The sequence below is a fragment of the Rhipicephalus sanguineus genome, chromosome 2 (genome assembly GCF_013339695.2).
Source record: "Rhipicephalus sanguineus isolate Rsan-2018 chromosome 2, BIME_Rsan_1.4, whole genome shotgun sequence".
In the NCBI taxonomy this organism is placed as follows: domain Eukaryota; kingdom Metazoa; phylum Arthropoda; class Arachnida; order Ixodida; family Ixodidae; genus Rhipicephalus; species Rhipicephalus sanguineus.
This window is the reverse complement of record NC_051177.1, coordinates 227,477,661-227,496,421: the sequence shown is the minus strand read 5'-3', so window position 1 is coordinate 227,496,421 and position 18,761 is coordinate 227,477,661. Positions and strand designations below refer to the sequence as shown.

Below are 18,761 nucleotides of genomic sequence, written 5' to 3'. Positions count from 1 at the left end.
TACCTCAAGATCGCCTGAGTTAGGTCCGCGGTAAACGCCGTACCTCTGTCGGTGATGAGGACCTCTGGGGCGCTATGGGGCAGAACGATGTCTTCAACGAAGAACTTCGCTACCTCGGCGGCACTGCCTCTAGGTAGGGCCCTTGTTTCGGCGTAGCGGGTCAGGTAGTCGGTAGCTACGACGATCCATTTATTACCACTAGTCGACGTCGGGAACAGCCCCAGTAAGTCCATCCCGATCTGCTGGAACGGTCGCCGAGGAGGCTCGATCGGCTGAAGGATGCCCGCTGGTCTTGTAGGCGGTGTCTTGCGTCGCTGACAGTCTCGGCATGTCCTTGCGTAGCGAATGACGCCGGCGGCAAGGCGCGGCCAGTAGTAGATTTCCTGTATTCTTGCGAGCGTTCGGGAAACACCGACGTGTCCTGCTGTCGGGTCGTCGTACAGGGCCTGGAGGACTTCTGGTCGCAATTCTGAAGGCACCAGGAGAAGGTACTTGACTCGATGTAGTGAGAAGTTTTTCTTTTGGAGAACGCCGTTGCATAAGAAAAATGACGCCAGTGCTCGCTTGAACACTTTCGGAACGACGGCGTTCTTGCCCTCGAGGTATTCCATCAGGCCTCTGAGTTCCGGGTCGGATCGCTGTTGTTCAGCGAAGTCGTCGGCACTTATGGTTCACAAGAAGTAGTCATGATCCTGGTCGTCTTGCGGCGGCGGGTCCACGGGGGCTCGAGACAGGCAGTCGGCGTCAGAATTTTCTTCCGGACTTGCAAACTACGGTAATGTCAAATTCTTGAAGTCTCATGCTCCATCGTGCGAGACGACCTGAACGGTCCTTCAAGTTAGCTAGCCAACACAAGGCGTGGTGGTCGCTCACAACTTTGAAGGACCTGCCGTAAAGGTAGGGGCGAAACTTTGATGTAGCTCAGATAATGGCAAGGCACTCCTTTTCTGTCGTAGAATAGTTGGCTTCCGCCTTTGATAGCACTGGCTAGCATAGCTGATTACCCTTTCCAATCCGCCAGTCCTCTGCACAAGAACGGCGCCGAGTCCTACATTGCTTGCGTCGGTGTGCACTTCTGTGTGGGCGTATTCGTCGAAATGCGCGAGTAACGGAGGTGTCTGCAGGCGTCGTTTTAGTTCTTGAAATGCTTCCTCCTGCGTCGTTTCCCAATTGAACTCGACGTCGGCCCTGGTAAGGTTAGTAAGTGGCTCGGCGATGCGGGCAAAGTTTTTGACGAACCGCCTTTAATAGGCGCACAGGCCAAGAAATCGACGCACGGCCTTCTTATCATCAGGTGGCGGGAATGTAGCGATGGCAACTGTCTTCTGCGGGTCAGGGCGTACTCCGGACTTGCTTATCACGTGTCCCAAGAACAAGAGCTCCTCGTACGCAAAGCGATACTTTTCTGGCTTCAGGGTGAGTCCGGAACTCTTTATTGCTTGAAGCACAGCTTCAAGGCGCCGTAGGTGTTCATAGAAGTTTGAGGCAAACACAACGACGTCGTCCAAGTACACGAGGCAAGTCTGCCACTTCAATCCAGCCAGTACTGTATCCATGACACGTTGTAAAGTCGCGGGTGCCGAGCAAAGATCAAAGGGCATGACCTTGAACTCGAACAGGCCGTCTGGTCTTATGAAAGCAGTCTTTTCTCGGTCTCTCGATTTGCCAGTAGCCGGTCTTGAGGTCCATCGACGAAAATTACTTGGCGTTGTGGAGTCGATCTAGGGCGTCGTCTATTCGTGAGAGAGGGTACACGTCCTTCTTCGTGACCTTGTTCAGGCGACGATAGTCGACGCAAAAACGTAGGGTTCCATCCGTCTTCCTCACTAACAACACAGGTGACGCCCACGGACTCTTGGACGGCTGGATGATGTCATCACGTAGCAATTTGTCGACATGTTTCTTGACAGCCTCGCGTTCTCGCGTCGAAACTCGGTACGGGCTCTGACGGATTGGTCGGGCACTTTCTTCTGTTATGATGCGATGTTTCGCGACTGGGGTCTGTCGAATCCTTGACGACGACGAGAAGCAGTCCTTGAATTGTAGGAGCAGGGCTTTTAGCTGGTCTTGCTTGTGCTTCGGGAGGCTCGGGTTGACGTCGAAATCGGGTTGGGTTCGTCGATCCGTTGAAGCAGGTTCGGTAGCATCGTAGAGGGCAAAAGCATTGCTGGCGTCCACTAATTCGTGGATGTAGGTCACCGTCGTACCAATGTTGAGGTGCCTATATTCGTGGCTGGAGTTTGTCAGCACTACCTTTGCTTTGCCATCACGCAGCTCGGCTATGCCTCTTGCGACGCAGATCTGACGGTTAAGAAGTAGGTGCTGATTGCCCTCCATGACACCTTCAAGGTCTGCGGGTGCTTCGGTGCCGACGGAAATGATGATGGGGAGAGGCGGTGGTGACGTGCTCTTCTATCACATTCAATACGGGGTTTCCTGGCGTCGTGTGTGGCAGCAGCGCTTTTTCTGAGGTTAGTGTTATTGACTCAGACCTCAGATCAATGACGGCGCCGTGGTGGCTTAGGAAGTCCATCCTAAGTATCACATCCCTGGAGCAATCCTGTAAGATTACAAAGCTCCCAGGATAAGTCCGGTTATTGATGGTGCAAAATTGCAAAATATAACAGCACGAGGGACGGGACTGAAGACACAAAAACCACAGGACGATTGCTGACTACCAACTGAGATTTATTTGATGAAAGTGCTTCCTTTATAGTGTCACATGTCACCACCAACAACACGCCCCCACTCACGAAACCAGTACTAGCACTATCATGAACTCTATACCATACAAAACCTGAATCAACGCACAATTAACCCCCGGAAACAGCAACCACAGATTATACAGACGCGCATGGCAATTGTCAAACACGCTTTAAGACACTATCACAGTTTAACATGTAAGTGCACACATCTCGTTAGAACACTGTATTGCGCATGCTCCTCCCAATCAGCACAGCTAGAAAGCAAGATGTTCCAACAACTAAAACAAAGAAACAAAAAACAAAAAAAAACACGACTAAAAACGTGGCAGATGGAAAAGACGATGAACCCCCCCAACAATCGCAAAACGAGAGTGCTCTGTCATACAGAAGATGATCAACAGATGAAACCGAGCCCTGTCTAATTAAAACTTAAAAGGTTGTTCATACATGGCCTTCCAGAAAGGCCATCTCCTCTTTGGAGAGAAATAAGGAAGGTTCGCTAACACATTGATCACCAGCTTTGTTGATAAGAAACGCCTCCATTATTTCTCTCTCCAATTTGTTGCTCGCTCTTTTTAAAGAACTGCTTCTATGAAACTCTGGTGCACAACCACACCTGCGGCAGTGGTCCGCAAGGTGCCCCCCTGACTTGTTTCGTACATTCAACCTGTGCTCTCGAGCCCGTTTGGCCCGTTTGGCCGATGTATTTCCGTCCGCAACTGAGCGGGATTTCATAAACGACCTGAGACTGGCATTCAGTGAACTTGTTCTTGTGCTTCTTCTTACACAACTCAGGCACCCTGTCTACTGAGCTGCATTCAATCAAACGGCAATTGTACTGGCGGGTTCGCATTTCCAGCGTCTTCTCAATCGTCGTCGCTTCTGAGACGAATTCTTGGACTGTCGAAGGTGGGTTCCGCATCAGACCAGCGAAGAGCTCTTGCTTTACCCCTCGCATGAGGAAGCGGACTTTCTTGTCCTCGGGCATGGCAGGGTCAGAGTGGCAAAGCAGCCGGGTCATTTCCTCTGCAAAGGTGGCGACGCTTTCATTTGGAAGTTAGACTCGTGTCTCCAGCAATGCTGCGGCCCTTTCCTTTCGGACGACGCTTGCGAACGTCTCCAGGAAAGCGGTGCGAAAGACGTCCCAGGTTCGAAGAGTGGACTCCCGATTCTCGAACAAGGTCCTTGCTGCGCCTTCAAGGTAAAAGTAGACGTGGCGCAGCTTGCCCTCGGAGTCCCAGTTGTTGACGGTTGAGACCCTTTCGAACGTCTCGAGCCAGGTTTCGGGGTCGTCGCTTGGTGATCCATGGAAGGTCGGAGGCTCTCTGGGCGGCTGCATCACGACAGCTGCAGGGGACGCTACGGCTGTCATCATGCCCGTTGTATTCATCGCCGTGGCTCTTGGCTTGTCCTGTAGGAGACCGTATTCGGGTTGCAAGCCTTGTAGCCTGCGGCTAGCTCGCTGTTGCACGAGGTCTTCGACGTCTTCTTCAAGCTGTGGGCTTGGTTCCCGGCTCATCGTAGGTGTCCGGAACATCAAGGAAGCAGCACCTCCACCAGATGTCACGTGGTCGTGACGTCGTCGAAGGCAGCAGTCAGCACGTCAGAGATGAAAGTTTATTTTGTCAAACTTGTGGCCGGTAAATTGAAAGACAAACCACAGCAATGCAGTGATAGCGGCGAACAGAGCGTCGACCGTCGATCAACTGACAAGTGGTGAAGTGCGTCGGCATTTATACATGTGACGTCGAACATTCCACTCTTATCACTGGTGGTCGCGCAAGCTCTGGAACAATCTAGGCTGTTCGCGGCCTGCGCGCAATCCTAACAAAACGGTCTACAGTAATCTCGAAGCTTCTCGAACAATGAGGCGTGGTTTTGCGCTGAGCGTTGCTGGCAGTCTTTGTGGGCGAAAACAGAATACAACAAAAGTGATAAGGAACGCACGTGGCAATATATGTGGTACTGAATGTGAATGACAGACGCTCCACTGTTACGGAAGACGACGACGACGATAGGTGGCTGTGGTTGTTGCTCGCGCACGTGCTCGCCTTTAGCCAGACCTGCTTGATAAAAAGCCTTTCGCAAAGCAACGTCTGACCCTTTGTTGACGTAAAACACCCCTATTTTAAGTGTAGAGGAGCCGGGGTTCCCGTCAACCTGCAACTTCCCAATCGGACACTACCATTGCCTTTCACCATGACTGCTCCTGGCCCTTCGCAAGCTGCCGGAACCACGACAGTCTTTTGTACTGGTGTGCCTCGGCAACGTGACCCACCCGTATTTCGCGGCAACGACGAGCACGACGTGGAGGATTGGATGGTCGAGTATGAATTAGAAAGCGCTTCTAACAAATGGTACGACTGCGACAAGCTCACGAACGTGCAATTTTACCTCATTGATGTGGCCAGCCTCTGCTTTAAAAACTATGAAGGTGAAATCCCCAACTGGTCGACCTTTAAGACAACCATCGCCGCGATCTACGGTCGTCCCGCCGTGCGCCGGCTTCGCGCGGAACAGCGTCTGCGTAGTCGAGTCCAGCGCAAGGACGAGACCTTTACAAGCTAACCGAAGATGTCTCTTTGCAAACGCGTCGACCCATCTCTCGCCGAAATCGACAAAATCAAGCACATCATGAAAGGAGTGGACAACGACACGTTTCAGATGCTCGTCGCTCGGAATCCTGAGACTGTCGCCGACGTGGTCCATATCTGTCAGTCGTACCACGAGTTGCGAAAGCAGCGCGTCTCGACGCGCCGTGCAGCCGAAGATACAACTCAGGTTTCCGCCCTTGTCAACGACGTCGCCGCTGATCATACCGTTTTATTGCCACATATAAAGCAGTTGATCTGTAAGGACGTTGCGCGTCAGCTTTCCCTTGTCACCCGAATACTTGAGCCAGTGACATCATTAGACCCATGTCTACGCCAGGTTATCGAGACACAAGTAGCGCAGGCACTACCGCCATCGCCGCCTACCCCTACACCGCTGACGTACGATGCCGTTGTTTCCAGACCACCGACCTCAACTGTTTCTGGCACGTACCTGGACACCGGGTCCTTCTACACTACGACGCCACCCACAAACATGGTACCCCATCCTACATCGCCTACCGGAACTTCTGCCGTTAGCCCATGGCGTACCTTCGGCAATCGGCCTATATGTAGCGTGCGGTTTTGTGGGGCATATAGCACGCTACTGTCACCGTCGCAACCTCCAGTCTCAGGACGGTGGGAATTCCACAAATCAAGGTGCTCAGTATCCCCAACAACCTTCTCCTCTCGCCGACTCGTTTTCCCCACGACGCCCTTTCGACCTCCGCCGGTCATCACCGCCCCGTCGCCGATCCGTTTCCCCGGTGCATCGCCGCCCTAGCCCCGCACGAGAGGAAAACTGACAGCCACAGTTCCGGAGGCAAGAACTGCGTTGTCGTCGAAATCTTCAAGACCTCCTCTTTATCCGCCCAACGAAATCGGTATAAAAGTAGAAGGTGTCGCCGTACGTGCACTTGTCGACACAGGCGCTGTCGTTTCTGTAATTAGTGAAAAACTGTGCCGCAATTTGAGAAAAGTCACAACGCCGCTTACGAATCTTTCCCTTCGTACGGCGACCTCGCATTACATTGCACCGACGGCTCAGTGCACAGCTCGCGTTGTTATTCAAGATGTTTGGTATGCCGTCAAGTCTGTCGTTCTTCCCCGCTCATCCTACGACGTCATACTAGGATGGTATTTCCTTTCTACCCATCAGGCCCTTGTCGACTGCGCTCGTGCTGAACTGACATTGAAGACTCCGTGCTCTGACCTCGACGACCGCAGTGCGCCTAAAGTATTTGCCGCAGCCGACGTCCACACCGCGCCTTTGTCTGCCGTTCTAGTGCCTGTGTTTTCGCCTGCTGCCACTAACTCGACCCTACTGTTTCAACCATCTATAGCTAGTGCGCGCCACCGAACCTTCCTCCTTCAATTTACCATAATCGACTTTTCGATTGGTTCCGCGGCACTTCACGCATGCAACGTCTCTGCTTGCCCGTATATCCTACTACGTGGCGAGTGTGTGGGGACCCTCGAGACCTTGGATTGCATTTTCGAAGACCCAATGCTCCCAGACAAGCCATCACTAACGACTAGTGCCATTACGCCTGCAACTGAAACCGAAGTTCCTATGGACGTGTTCCGCGAATATATCGACTCCCACCTCACGCCTGGGGAGCAGGAACAGCTGGTCAAGCTCCTCAAGCGCTTTTGAGCCTCCTTCGACCACGACCATCCTTTCTTAGGTCGAGCGTCAGCTGTTCACCGTATTGATACCGCTCAACAAGCAACATTGCGACAGCGTCCATACCGTGTGTCAACTACCGAACGCCGCGTCATCAGTGACCAGGTCGATGACATGCTCAAACGTAGCAGTCCAACCATCCAGCAATCCCTGGGCCTCTCCAGGTGTGTTGGTGAAGAAGAAGGACGGATCCATCAGATTCTGCGTGGATTACCGACGTCTCACCCGAATCACCCGCAAGGATGTCTATCCTCTGCCGCGCATCAACGATGCCTTGAACTGCCTACAGGGAGCAGAATTCTTCTCTTCCTTTGATCTGCGCTCTGGATACTGGCAGGTACCCATGGCGGAGGCCGATCGCGAAAAAGCAGCTTTCGTCACGCCCGACAGGTTCTACGAATTCCCAGTCATGCCCTTCGGCATGTGCAACACGCCAGCCACGTTCGAGCGAATGCTGGACAGAATCCTTCGAGACCTCAAGTGTAATATTTCCCTTTGCTACTTAGATGACATTGCCGTCTTTTCCACCGATTTTTTGACCCATTTAACCTGCTTCGAGCAAGTTCTCGTTTGCCTCTCCGCCGGGACTGCAACTGAACTTGAAGAAGTGCCACTTCGCCGCTCGAAAGCTTAGGATCCTAGGCCACGTGGTTTCGAAGGACGGCATTCTCCCTGACCCAGCCAAACTTAGAGCCCTTTCAGCGTTTCCCAAACCGACTACCGTGAAACCGCTCCGAAGCTTCATTGGTCTTTGTTCATATTTCCGGCGCTTCGTTCGCAATTTTGCGACCATCATCGCTGCTTTGACCAAGCTCTTCGCCGGCTCTAGTGATCGTCCGGCATGGTCTTCCCCTTTTGACGATGCTTTCAACGAACTGCGCCGCCTCCTTACGTCGCCACCTATTATGCGACGCTATGACCCATCTGCACCCACAGAGATTCACACAGACGCTAGCGGTGTCGCGCTGGGCGCTATTCTTGCGCAGCGGAAAGACGGCGTCCAAGAGTACGTCGTTGCCTCCGCAAGCCGAACTCTTAGTAAAGGCGAAAGCAACTATTCAGTCACAGAAAAGGAATGCCTCACCATTATTTGGGCGATAGAGAAATTTCGGCCTTACGTGTATGGACGCCGTTTTGACATCGTGACTGAACACCACGACCTTTGCTGGTTGCCGTCACTAAAAAAGCATGTTTGTGTACAGCGCGATTGACAAAGACTGAAAGAACAGAAGGGACACGGACGAGCGCTCGTCCGTGTCCCTTCTGTTCCTTCCGTCTTCGTCGATCCTCGTGCTGTATACAAACATGCTGCCATACGAACTAGCCCAACTTTCAATACTCTCACTACAGGATCCAAGTGGCCGCCTCCGCCGATGGGCGATACGCCTACAAGAGTACGATATCCGCGTGGTGTATCGCTTCGGCCGCAAACATTCGGACGCAGACAACCTCGCCCGTTCGCCCCTTTCTTCTGACCCTGCCTGCTGCGCAAGTCCTCTCGGTGGTACCACTGCCCTCACCATCGCCGACATGCCATCCGAGCAGCGCAAGGACCCGTGGCTTGCACCCATTCTAGACAGCCTGGCTGGTCGGACCGCTTCTCCCTCAACTCGCACGTTGCGTCGTCAAGTCGAGCACTTCACCGCTCGCGATGACGTGCTTTACCTGCGGAACTGTACTCCCGGTGGCCGTCAGTGGCTACTCGTCATTCCACGTCACCTGCTGTCCGAAATTTGTTCCACGTTACATGATGACCCCCAATGGGGCCACGCAGGTTTCCTAAAGACGTATTCTCGGATCAGGCTCCGATGTTACTGGCGTGGTATGTACCGTTTTATTCAACAGTACGTTCGGGCTTGTTCCACATGCCAGAGACGTAAGACTCCCTCTCAACATACCGGCGGTACCTTATTACTTTGCCGTGCCCCTCCCGGCCGTTCGACCGCGTCGGCCTCGACATCTACTGTCCCCTTCTGAGCACTGCAGACGCTAACCGTTGGATCATTGTTGCCGTCGACCACCTCACGCGGTACGCCGAAACTTCACCTCTTCCTTCATCTACAGCCAAAAAAGTTGCCAGTTTCATTCTGCACAATCTCGTCCTTCGTCATGGAGCACCTCGAGTGTTGCTAAGTGATCGTGGTCGCGTATTCCTCTCAGACGTCACATCAGAGCATTGCTGCATGAGTGCCGCGTCGTCCACCGTACCACAAGCGCTTATCATCCCGAAACCAATTGAATGACAGAACGCTTCAACCACACCCTTGGTTACATGCTGTCTATGTACATCTCGTCAGACCACTCAAATTGGGACCGAGTACTACCGTTTTATACGTTCGCCTATAACACCGCCATTCAAAGCACTACTGGGTTCTCCCCTTTTTTTTCTCCTTTACGGACGCGAACCATCCTGTGTACTATGGACACCATCCTTTTGTACATACCTGACGCCTCCGAGTCCACGCCTCTATCCCAAGCCGCTACATACGCTGAATAATGCCGCCAACTGGCACGGTCATTGACAGCACAAGACCAAGGGCGCCAGAAGCACCACCACGACGCATTCACTAACACTCCTTCCTACGATCGAGGCTCGCTCGTCTGGCCGCGTGTCCCTTCTGCCACTCCTGGCCTTTCCACCAAGTTGGTCCCCAAGTACCACGGCCCATATCGTATACTCCAAAAAAAAAATTTGCAGTGGCTTAGCTCGGCTATGCCAGGATATACGTAGCGTTAGCAAAGGTTCAGCTGATTATTCTGAGCTTTCCAGATTTCCGCAGCACGTTTAGCGTTCCTCTGTTCATTCTTCTTACGCTGAAGCGCTAATTTCCAGGCAACTACTTCGGGATCCGATGACATAAGCTTCTCGGCTCTTCTGCGCCGTTGAGCAGCATCTGCGCTCTCCTTCTCCATGGCGTTACCCACCTGCAAACGCCAGTCAGAGGCGCTATCAAGCTGCGCCAGCGCACTGTCAGACGGCGACTGCACAGCGAAGGCGAATACACCATCTCCCGCTAAAGGGGACCATGAGTAGATGCGAAGCCGGAGCACTTGCACCATCGCGTTCCGTTGGCGTTCGTTGGGCATGCTACCGAGCTCGCGTCGTGGAACGCGAAGAGCGAGGCTACGCGCGTGGTATCTTCCATCTAGCCTGACCGTTAATTCTCACAGGGCGAGTGGGGAACGCGGTCGACAGGCGGGCGAGAGGGGGCAGCGTAGGAGAGGAGAGAGAAGGGGAGGGGACGCGCATGCGCTCGAGCTCATCGCGGCGTTGCGCAGGAGAGAATTTCGGCATGTCTAGCACGCGTTTCAGAGGAAGAGTGGAAAGGGGGACGGGAAGCGGAGAGGGTAATGGGAGAGGGGAAGGGGAGATGGGAAGGGAGAGGGTGAGTGGAGATGGGAAATGGGAGAGGGTAGATGACAGGGGGGAATGGTGAGGGGAGTGGAGAGGAGGTGTGTGGAGTGGGTATGCGCATGCGCAGTAAGGGTGGTCACGCTGCACACCACCATCGGATTGAGCTCCGCCTTAAGATACTTCGCATCTAATAGCTGCGCGCGCCATGGCTACGACGTCACCCCTCTCGAATGCGCAGAGCAGCAGCGGCGAGACGCGCGCGCATGCGCAGCAAGGCTCATGATCACCCCCGCGAAACCTGCTCTGGCTAGGAGAGTGTAGCTAACGCTACAAAACATCACCGGTGAACTACCTCATCGAGCCAATGGAACCATCTTCTGACCATCGTTGTCCTGGCAAGGAAATTGTCCACGTGCTCAGACTCAAGCAGTGCTACGACCCTCCCGTGTTTACTGGTCCCTAGGTCGCCAGGATGGCTCCTTATTTCGCAGGGAATAATTGTGCTTAATGTGAATGACAGACGCTCCGCTGTTACGGAAGACGACGACGACGATCGGCGGCTGTGGTTGTCGCTTGCGCACGCGCTCGCCAGTAGCCAGACCTGCCTGATAAAGAGCATTTCGCAAAGCAACGTCTGACCCATTCTTGACGTACAACTACCCTATTAGATGCGAAGTATCTTAAAGGGGCCCTGCAACACCTTTCTTAGTTGTATTGGAATAGTCTCATTATTGACGTATGACTCTTCACGAGTCATATGCCGCAAACATTTTTCGAATCCGTCAAGTCTAAGTGGTGTTACCAAATTATAGAGATCACGTTCCGCAGCTTTCTCCCTCAACTCAACGCCGCGGGCGCGCGGAAAGCTAGGCAGCGAGTCGAGGGAGGCAGCGCAGAGGAGCGAGGCTCCGCCCAAGAGCGCCGGCGGGAGTTTTTTTTTTTTTCATTTTTTTCTCTCTGACGTCTGGGCGCAACCACGTGGTCTGTGCCGCCACTTCCGGTCGGCTTGCGTCGTTCTCGTCGAGCGGAGCCGATATCGCGCGTGCTTGAAAACTGCGCGTCGGTTTGGTAATGTTGGGTGTGCACCTCGAACGCCGTAGTGTTTTCATCGCTCTGCCAACCATGGAAGCAAACCTGCGCACTCGTTTGGAACGAATGACAGCTGAGATCGGTTTCGGCCCATACTCCGATACACCGCCTCGTAAGACGGCACTGGCAGACGACCCCGAAGCGCCGCCATTACCGGACGCCAGCATTGTTATCGGAGACACGCTGCGCCCGTGCCTCGGTCGGTCGTGAGAACGTGCCGACGATGCAGTTCTCAGCTGACGAGGCAACACGCGAACGGCTGCCACTCTCAACGGCAACCGGCGATGGTCAAAAGCACAGAAATCACGTTTTCGGCACTGCGCATGGCGAAGAAAACGGAACCACGCAACTACGAGCAGACGAGCTGTCGGTGAGACCGGAAGTGCTAATATTAATGTTTGTTCGGTGTTTTTAACGCGATAACAGAATATAAACATACATATTATCTACTTATTGAACTCAAAATTAACAACGAAAGTAATAATGAGGGTGTTATCGTGATTATAACATCAGCCAATGGTGGAACTGCCGACAATCGCGTCATATTTTGCGGACTAATACATCATTTGTCGAGAGAAGAGGGAGCGATTTTCAGCTGACTTTGAGAATTTATTGTAAATTCCAGGCCGTGCGCATCGCTGTAATATTTGGCTCGCGTGTTCTCGGGAGCCTCGACTACCGACCGGCAGCGCTTTTTGAGCATGCTCGAAAAGTGTTGCAGGGCCCCTTTAAGGCCGAGCTCAATCCGGTGGTGGTGGTGTGCGGCGTGACCACCCTTACTGCGCATGCGCATACCCTCTCCGCACACCTCCTCTCCACTCACCCTCTCCCCTTCCCCTCTCCCCTTCACCTCTACACTTTCCCTCTCCACTTTCCCTCTCCACTTTCCCTCTCCCCTCCCCCTCTCCCATACCCCTCTCTCCTCCCCCTTTCCACTCTTTCTCTGAAACGCGGGCTAGACATGCCGAAATTCTCTCCTGCGCAACGCCGCGATGAGCTCGAGCGAATGCGCGTCCCCTCCCCTTCTCTCTCCGCTCCTACGCTGGCCCCGTCTCGCCCGTCTCGCCCGTCTCGCCCGCCTGTCGACCGCGTTCCCCGCTCGCCCTGTGAGAATTAACGGCCAGGCTAGATGGAAGATACGACGCGTGTAGCGTCCCTCTTCGCGTTCCACGACGCGAGGTCGGTAGCATGCCCAACGAACGCCAACGGAACGCGATCGTGCAAGTGCTCTTGCTTCGCATCGCCTCATGGTCCCCTTTAGCGGGAGATGGTGTAATTTTTAATGTATATATTACCCAGGAACTATAAGTTCATATGCAATGTTTCTGCAGCGCGCGACCTGGCATTTCAATCTGCGGCCTCTCGCTTGACGGCGCGACGTGTTTAACGTGTCGTTTAACCACTCGGTCACAACGCATGCATTATTCAGCATTCCAACGGTGAGCTTTTAGGGGCGAAGCTCCTCTTAGTCTAACCTTGTCACGCGTCAGGCGTCAGGCTTAACCGACAGTATCCCGAACAGTATATTAGATGGCGCTGTCTCATCGAAGTACATACAAACTGCAGTTGAGTGATGATATTCTAGATGGCGCTGTACAGAATCTGTGTCGTCATCACCATTTCTCGTCTCATTTCCTAGATGGCGTTGGTCCAATAGAAGCGTGTGCAATAATGCGCTTGTGTGAATCGCCACTAGATGGTGGTGGAAGTGCCGCTACTCTCCGATTGGCTGCTGCGCGGGCTGTGCCTGGGTGCGCGGGGAACGAGTGCCTCTCTGTCTCCTGGATCGTCGCCGTACGTGTCGGATCGTTGGTGGGCGAAGCGAGCGCGGCGCCTGGCGGATTCCGCGACGGTGCGCGCAACGTGCACTCCGAGCAGCGGACCCCGAAAGGCGAGCCCGAGAAGCGGCGGCGAAGCGAGCGCGGCGCCTGGCAGACCTTGATAGTGCTCGTGCGAGGGAAGCGGCAACCAAGCGGCGGCAGCGGTCTCACATTCAAGGAGCCGACGCGCGGTTCGAGCGGGAATTTCTCGCTCATTCGTTTGGCCACAGTTGCGACGTGTGTGATCGACTTTGCCTCAATAATAATCTTACTGCGGTTGCTGGCATCAGGAACGAGATCTTCACCGTACCTCACGTGTTTGCATGATGATATTATCGGGCGAACTTCTCGTAGGATTAACGGTATCACCCATAACCTCCGGAGCTTCGCCCACCTCACCATCATTCACCTCGTGGATATGCTGTCATTTTTTTTATATGCACCGTCTACCGTTGGCGGTACGCACATCTCTAAGGTGCTTCAACGTGGTAGAGACTTGTTTGCTTAGAGTATCCCCCGCGAGATGGCGCGATGTGGTAAACACCGCACAGACAGTCGTCACGCCTGTCTTGCGCCGGAGTGGCGCTGCGTGCCTTCAGCTCCGTACTTTGACTTGCAGGAAGCGGTCGCCTGTCGTCATGCACTTATCCCTTTGCAGGTTCAACAGATAGCTCACAGTTTTCCACGTGTTGTGCTTTCATTTCATTGTTTACGTTGAAAGCATAGGCCACACGAAGGTCACTTCGCTTGCGGCAGCGGCCGTGTTTGTTCAAGGAGTGAGCTGCTAGCCTTTCTTCGTATGAAATTCTAATTTGCTGCTATCTCATTCATTGCTTTGCCCCTGCGGCGAAACTGCGACTTTTTTTAAACAAACTTCCATTTACAGTAAAAGATATAGAGTGTGAAACAATGCGCGGCAAGCGACTTGATTTGGCATGGTTGGACAAAGCACTTGCTCAAGAATTGCCACCTCCCATAGATTCGACATTTCTAACTTTCTACTAAAGCTGTTGCGTTGTTTTGATAAACAAGGTAGTCATTGCAAAATATTTGCGGAATGTTGTAATGAACTTGCTGCACGAACAGAACATCGAAATCGCAAATATAAAAATGGCCGCAAGGTCAATTGTGCGGGGGCCTGGACTTGATGACGCGCTGGAAGGCACAGTGCAAAAATGCAATTTTTCAAACCGTGGTACAACCAGCGCCTCTGACTCCGTAGAAAGTACACGAACACACATGGGAAAGGGTCCACATTGGAATTTAGCAGCTTACGTTCCTTTTAGCAGCTCACGTTCACAGCTAGCGGTTGGAAGTTCAAGTGTGTAGCACTAAGGTAGCAATCCGAGCTTGCTTGTGTGACATGACGCTAGGTAAATACGCAGAAGCTGAGGACAGAGAAGGACCTGTGTGTAAGCCTCTTCTCTGCCCTTGTCTTCTGCTCAGTCACCCTGAGTTGTGTAGCATGACCCCTCCGTACCTCCCACAGTTATCGGGATGATGGAACGAGCTGTACAGACTAAAACGACAGCGATTTTCATACGGTTGCTCGAGGACAGTGGAAAAGGCAGCTCATGAAGCATGCAGCAAAGAGCAGAACAACGCCACATACATTCACCGGAAGAACGCCAGCGGATGTGGTGTTCTGCTGGCGTTCCGCATTCTTCAGCGTAGCCAGGGGGCGATGTGCGACTTCCCCTAATCCCTGGATTTTTTTCAGTTTCATCGGTGTATGGGCACAGTGCATACGTTAGGAGGCGCCGCAGTCGCGCGCGGCCTCCAGCGCCAAAGCGGCCACGGCAGCAGATTTGGCGGGATAAGGGAGTAGACGACGCAGGCAGCGGGGGACCACTGCGCCGTGCTTTGGTGCTTCGCTTGAGGCGTTTTCTTTCCCACTTGCTTCCAAAAGTCGTCCAATTGTTAGCAGCTGTCAGAGAACGTAGCGTTAACGCGTGTGCTTTCTTTTCGCCAGACATTGTGTATCCTGAGGCGAACGCGGCAACATAAAATGCATGAGCTGGGGGAAGACAACGGAGGTGACGAGCCCGTTGAGCGAAACTGCGCACGTGTAACGCGGGCCGCCTCGCTCACTAAACAACCACAACTTATCACCCTTGGGCTAACACGGCAGCGAACTCAGCGGCAGCTTGAAACTGGCCATAACAGCAATCGCACTGTCACGGCCGCTGAACGAAAAAACGCTTTCCATCGAACGGCCATGGCACTGCATTCGCTGCGCCGACTTCTCTAAATGGAAACCGGTAAAAACGCGTGCCCGGAGAATTCCTGTAGGTGTTATTGCACCCCCCAGCGCAGCAAATATTCCTGGAGTTCGGCATTCCTACGAACAGCGCAATCGACAGAAAACGAACTGCCCGCGAAAGTAGCTCGCGCCGTCACAGCGGGAGCGTGCAACGAGCAGGGGTGCAATCGCGGAGCGATGCTTTATGCTATATACTTGTTATCGTCCGCCACCTGCGGCTGACTGATCGCGTTGATAACGCGGACGGACCGTCCCTCTCGTCACTGGCCATGCGCGAAAAGCACGAAAGTATAGTCATCGTAAACGGCATCGTTTCTCGATTTCACCCCATTGCGAGCGCGTGAGAGCATCCCGCCAAATCTGCGCTTCTTGCCGCAAGGGACGCCTTCGCTCGGGCAGCGGAGTTACGTCTGCACGGATCCTATACATACACGCACACATAGAAACACACGCACGAACATTATTAAAGTATGGTGGAACACCACCCCCCCCCAAAAAAAAAAATAAAAAAAATCCCGGCTATGCTACTTCTCACGACAGTGCGCTGGTTCGTTCCACGCGAGGCGCATCGGTGAAAAAGCTACCTTGACGAGTTACGCCAGTGAAGTAATCAACTATTTATTTGGCTGTTACTGGAAACAAAGCGGGTTTTGTGCATGCCGATAATTTATGACATTCAGTGCTTCACATAGAAATGCCCCATAACGGGAAAACTTACACGCCACATGCCTCCGAGGTCGCCTCTCCTCCGCTGCGTGTGTTGCTCAGGTTGAACGACGATCGTAAGCCCAGGTGTCAACGGATAAAAAGCTGATTGCACTATGAGTGACCATCCGGGAAATGTGGCCAACGACCGCTTTTTATTTCGCTGCAAAGGAAGTGTTGTGTTGATATCGGGACTGCGGCACGCGGAATGCATCGCGGCGGAATGAAGTGATAGCGATGTCACCATAATACTGCGCATGCGCAGGTATACCTTGATGTGTATATCCTTGTCCTGTACTAGTCCCAATGTTTGTTTTACGTTTCGGGCATACCGCACTGCTAATAAAACCGTTCTGAAGTACTTGCCTCCCCCTGCCGATACAACAAAACACAAGCCATTCGTATCGTTCAAAGATATCCCCTTCCTGTAAGAATGATGTTTTAAGTGCGAATGCACTTTATAAGCGACCCTGAATCCGCCGTCCCATAGCAACGGCGCGAGGAGCGGAGAGGAGCGTCTGTAGCAACGGCGCAGCGACGTCACGCCCCATGTGACTGCGCGCGCTCCCCGCCCTCCGCTCCGTGGCTGCGCGCGCCCCGCGCATTGCCTGTGGTTACACTGTACTGTGGTGATGAAGGCCGGCGGCGAGACGCCGAACGAAAGCGCGCGAAGCGAGCCGAGCACCCCGAAGCCGATCTGGCGCGGGGACGCGCGATGCGTGAGCGAGCGCGGGCCCTCGAATTCGATCGGCCGGACGCGCGCTTCAAGCGAGACTTCCTGGACCGCAGCTTCGGATATAGCTGCGCGGTGTGCGATCGACTGTGGTTCGACAACAACCTGAGCCCCATCTCGGGCGTGCGCAACGCCGCCAACAAGTTGAACGCGTTGCGGGTTCTTTGGAACGAGTTCGGAAGACAGATCATCATCATCAGTAAAAGTGCTTTGCACTTAAAAACGGCCAGACCTCAGTGGGTCGGCTGGCGCGTGCTCTCTCGCTGCCGTCTCCTTCGCTCGGCTCTGCAGTTTAGTCGCGCGCGCCCCCTCATAGCATCACCCCGTGCTTCGCACTTCCTCATACTCCCCTTCGGGGAAATGCGGGTTTTTGATGGTAGTATTCTCTTGCACTAAAAAAAATGAGTGTTTGACCCAGGGGTTAACACACTCGCTTTGAGAGCGTGGGTGCCGGAGTTCAAATCTAGCCCTGCCACAAAAATTTCTTTTGTTTCATATATTCATTTATTTCTTCGCGGGAGTTTCTCGAATACGTTAGTTTCTTCCACCGCTCCATAGAGGGTGCAAGAGGTTCAACAGTAGTATTAGCCAGACCAAATAAACGTCAGTCTATGAGAGCATGAACAAGAGCTCGTCTTCTCGGTTTCAGCTCCTGGAGCAGAATCGATTCCAGGACATCCTCAAAATAAAGACCATCGGCTCGAGTTACATGGCTGCCAGTGGACTGAGCAAAGAGGACGAACCCAAGGTGATAATAGCTCCAAAGTCATGAAGACATGTTGCCGACTTTTCCAACCGTGTGTTTTAGCCCAATTCATCCCAATATCAACTGTAAATCAATGTTTTTCTAATCCTATATATTCGAAATATTAAGTGGAAGAAGAACCCAAGATCAAAATATAAAATAAACAACTCCCATATAAATTTTCCTTGGGATAAAAATGCGGTTGAAATTGCAAATGACTGATTACGTAATAATGCGTATGCGAAGGATACGCAGTACGAATCTTCAGGAGCACTTCTGATCGAGAACGAACATGGTGTAAATGTAGAACAGTATTCGTACTAAAATCTGAAGAACAAGACCACGCTTGCTGCTCAGTCGTAGCAGTAGTGTTCAGCGTGCTGTCAGCCCTCATCAAAATTTTATATTCGTAAGTATCTTAATTCATATTTGGTGCCGTATTAAGAATACGAGCTGAGAGCACGTGATACAAAAAGAAGAGCCCACTGCACTTACAGCACTGTACACCATTTGCCCCCCCCCCCCCGCATCTGTACATACAGGATGGTGCCAGCATACAGGAGAGGTGGGGCCACTTGGCGCAGCTGACAGACTTTGCGCTCGCTCTCAAAGACACGCTCAACAACATCAACCGGGAGAGCTTCAACAACTTCGTCCTTAAGATGGGTGAGTACTCGCCTAACAACACACCAAGATCTCCAAGAAATAGGAATCCTTGCTTTACATTCATCTACCTGTACAATATGAAAACAATCACGCTTTTTGGAATTTTGAACCTTTTTAAGGGCCGAGTCATGACGAGCCTCATTGGCAGAAAAAAGCGCTGGAAGAATCCACGTGAACTTTCCGTCTCCATACCTTCTCCCAATAGCATAAAAATGTAGTGCAACTCCGCACCAGTGGTGCAAAGACCGAGGTAGCAGCGGAGCTGGCGGCTTTCTCCTCACCCTCATCTGCCTACTTCTTTCTCTCTCTGTCCATTTCCTTCTATCTTTCTTCATGTATCTTCCACTTCTCTCTCTCTCTATTCCTCACTTCCTCCTTCTATCTTTTTCTCTCGCTCATTAT

At 52.8% G+C, this 18,761-nt stretch overlaps 1 protein-coding gene across 2 annotated transcripts in view; it reads left to right on the top strand.

Annotated features, from left to right (window-relative positions):
* The window catches only part of LOC119384145 (adenylate cyclase type 3), a 778,406-nt gene that overhangs the window by 569,108 nt on the left and 190,537 nt on the right, over nt 1-18,761 (top strand). For both annotated transcript variants that reach the window (XM_037652438.2, XM_037652439.2), the window contains exons 14-15: nt 17,598-17,696; nt 18,236-18,359. In XM_037652438.2, coding sequence (XP_037508366.1) covers nt 17,598-17,696; nt 18,236-18,359 — 223 coding nt within the window. The remainder of the gene's footprint in view (nt 1-17,597; nt 17,697-18,235; nt 18,360-18,761) is intronic.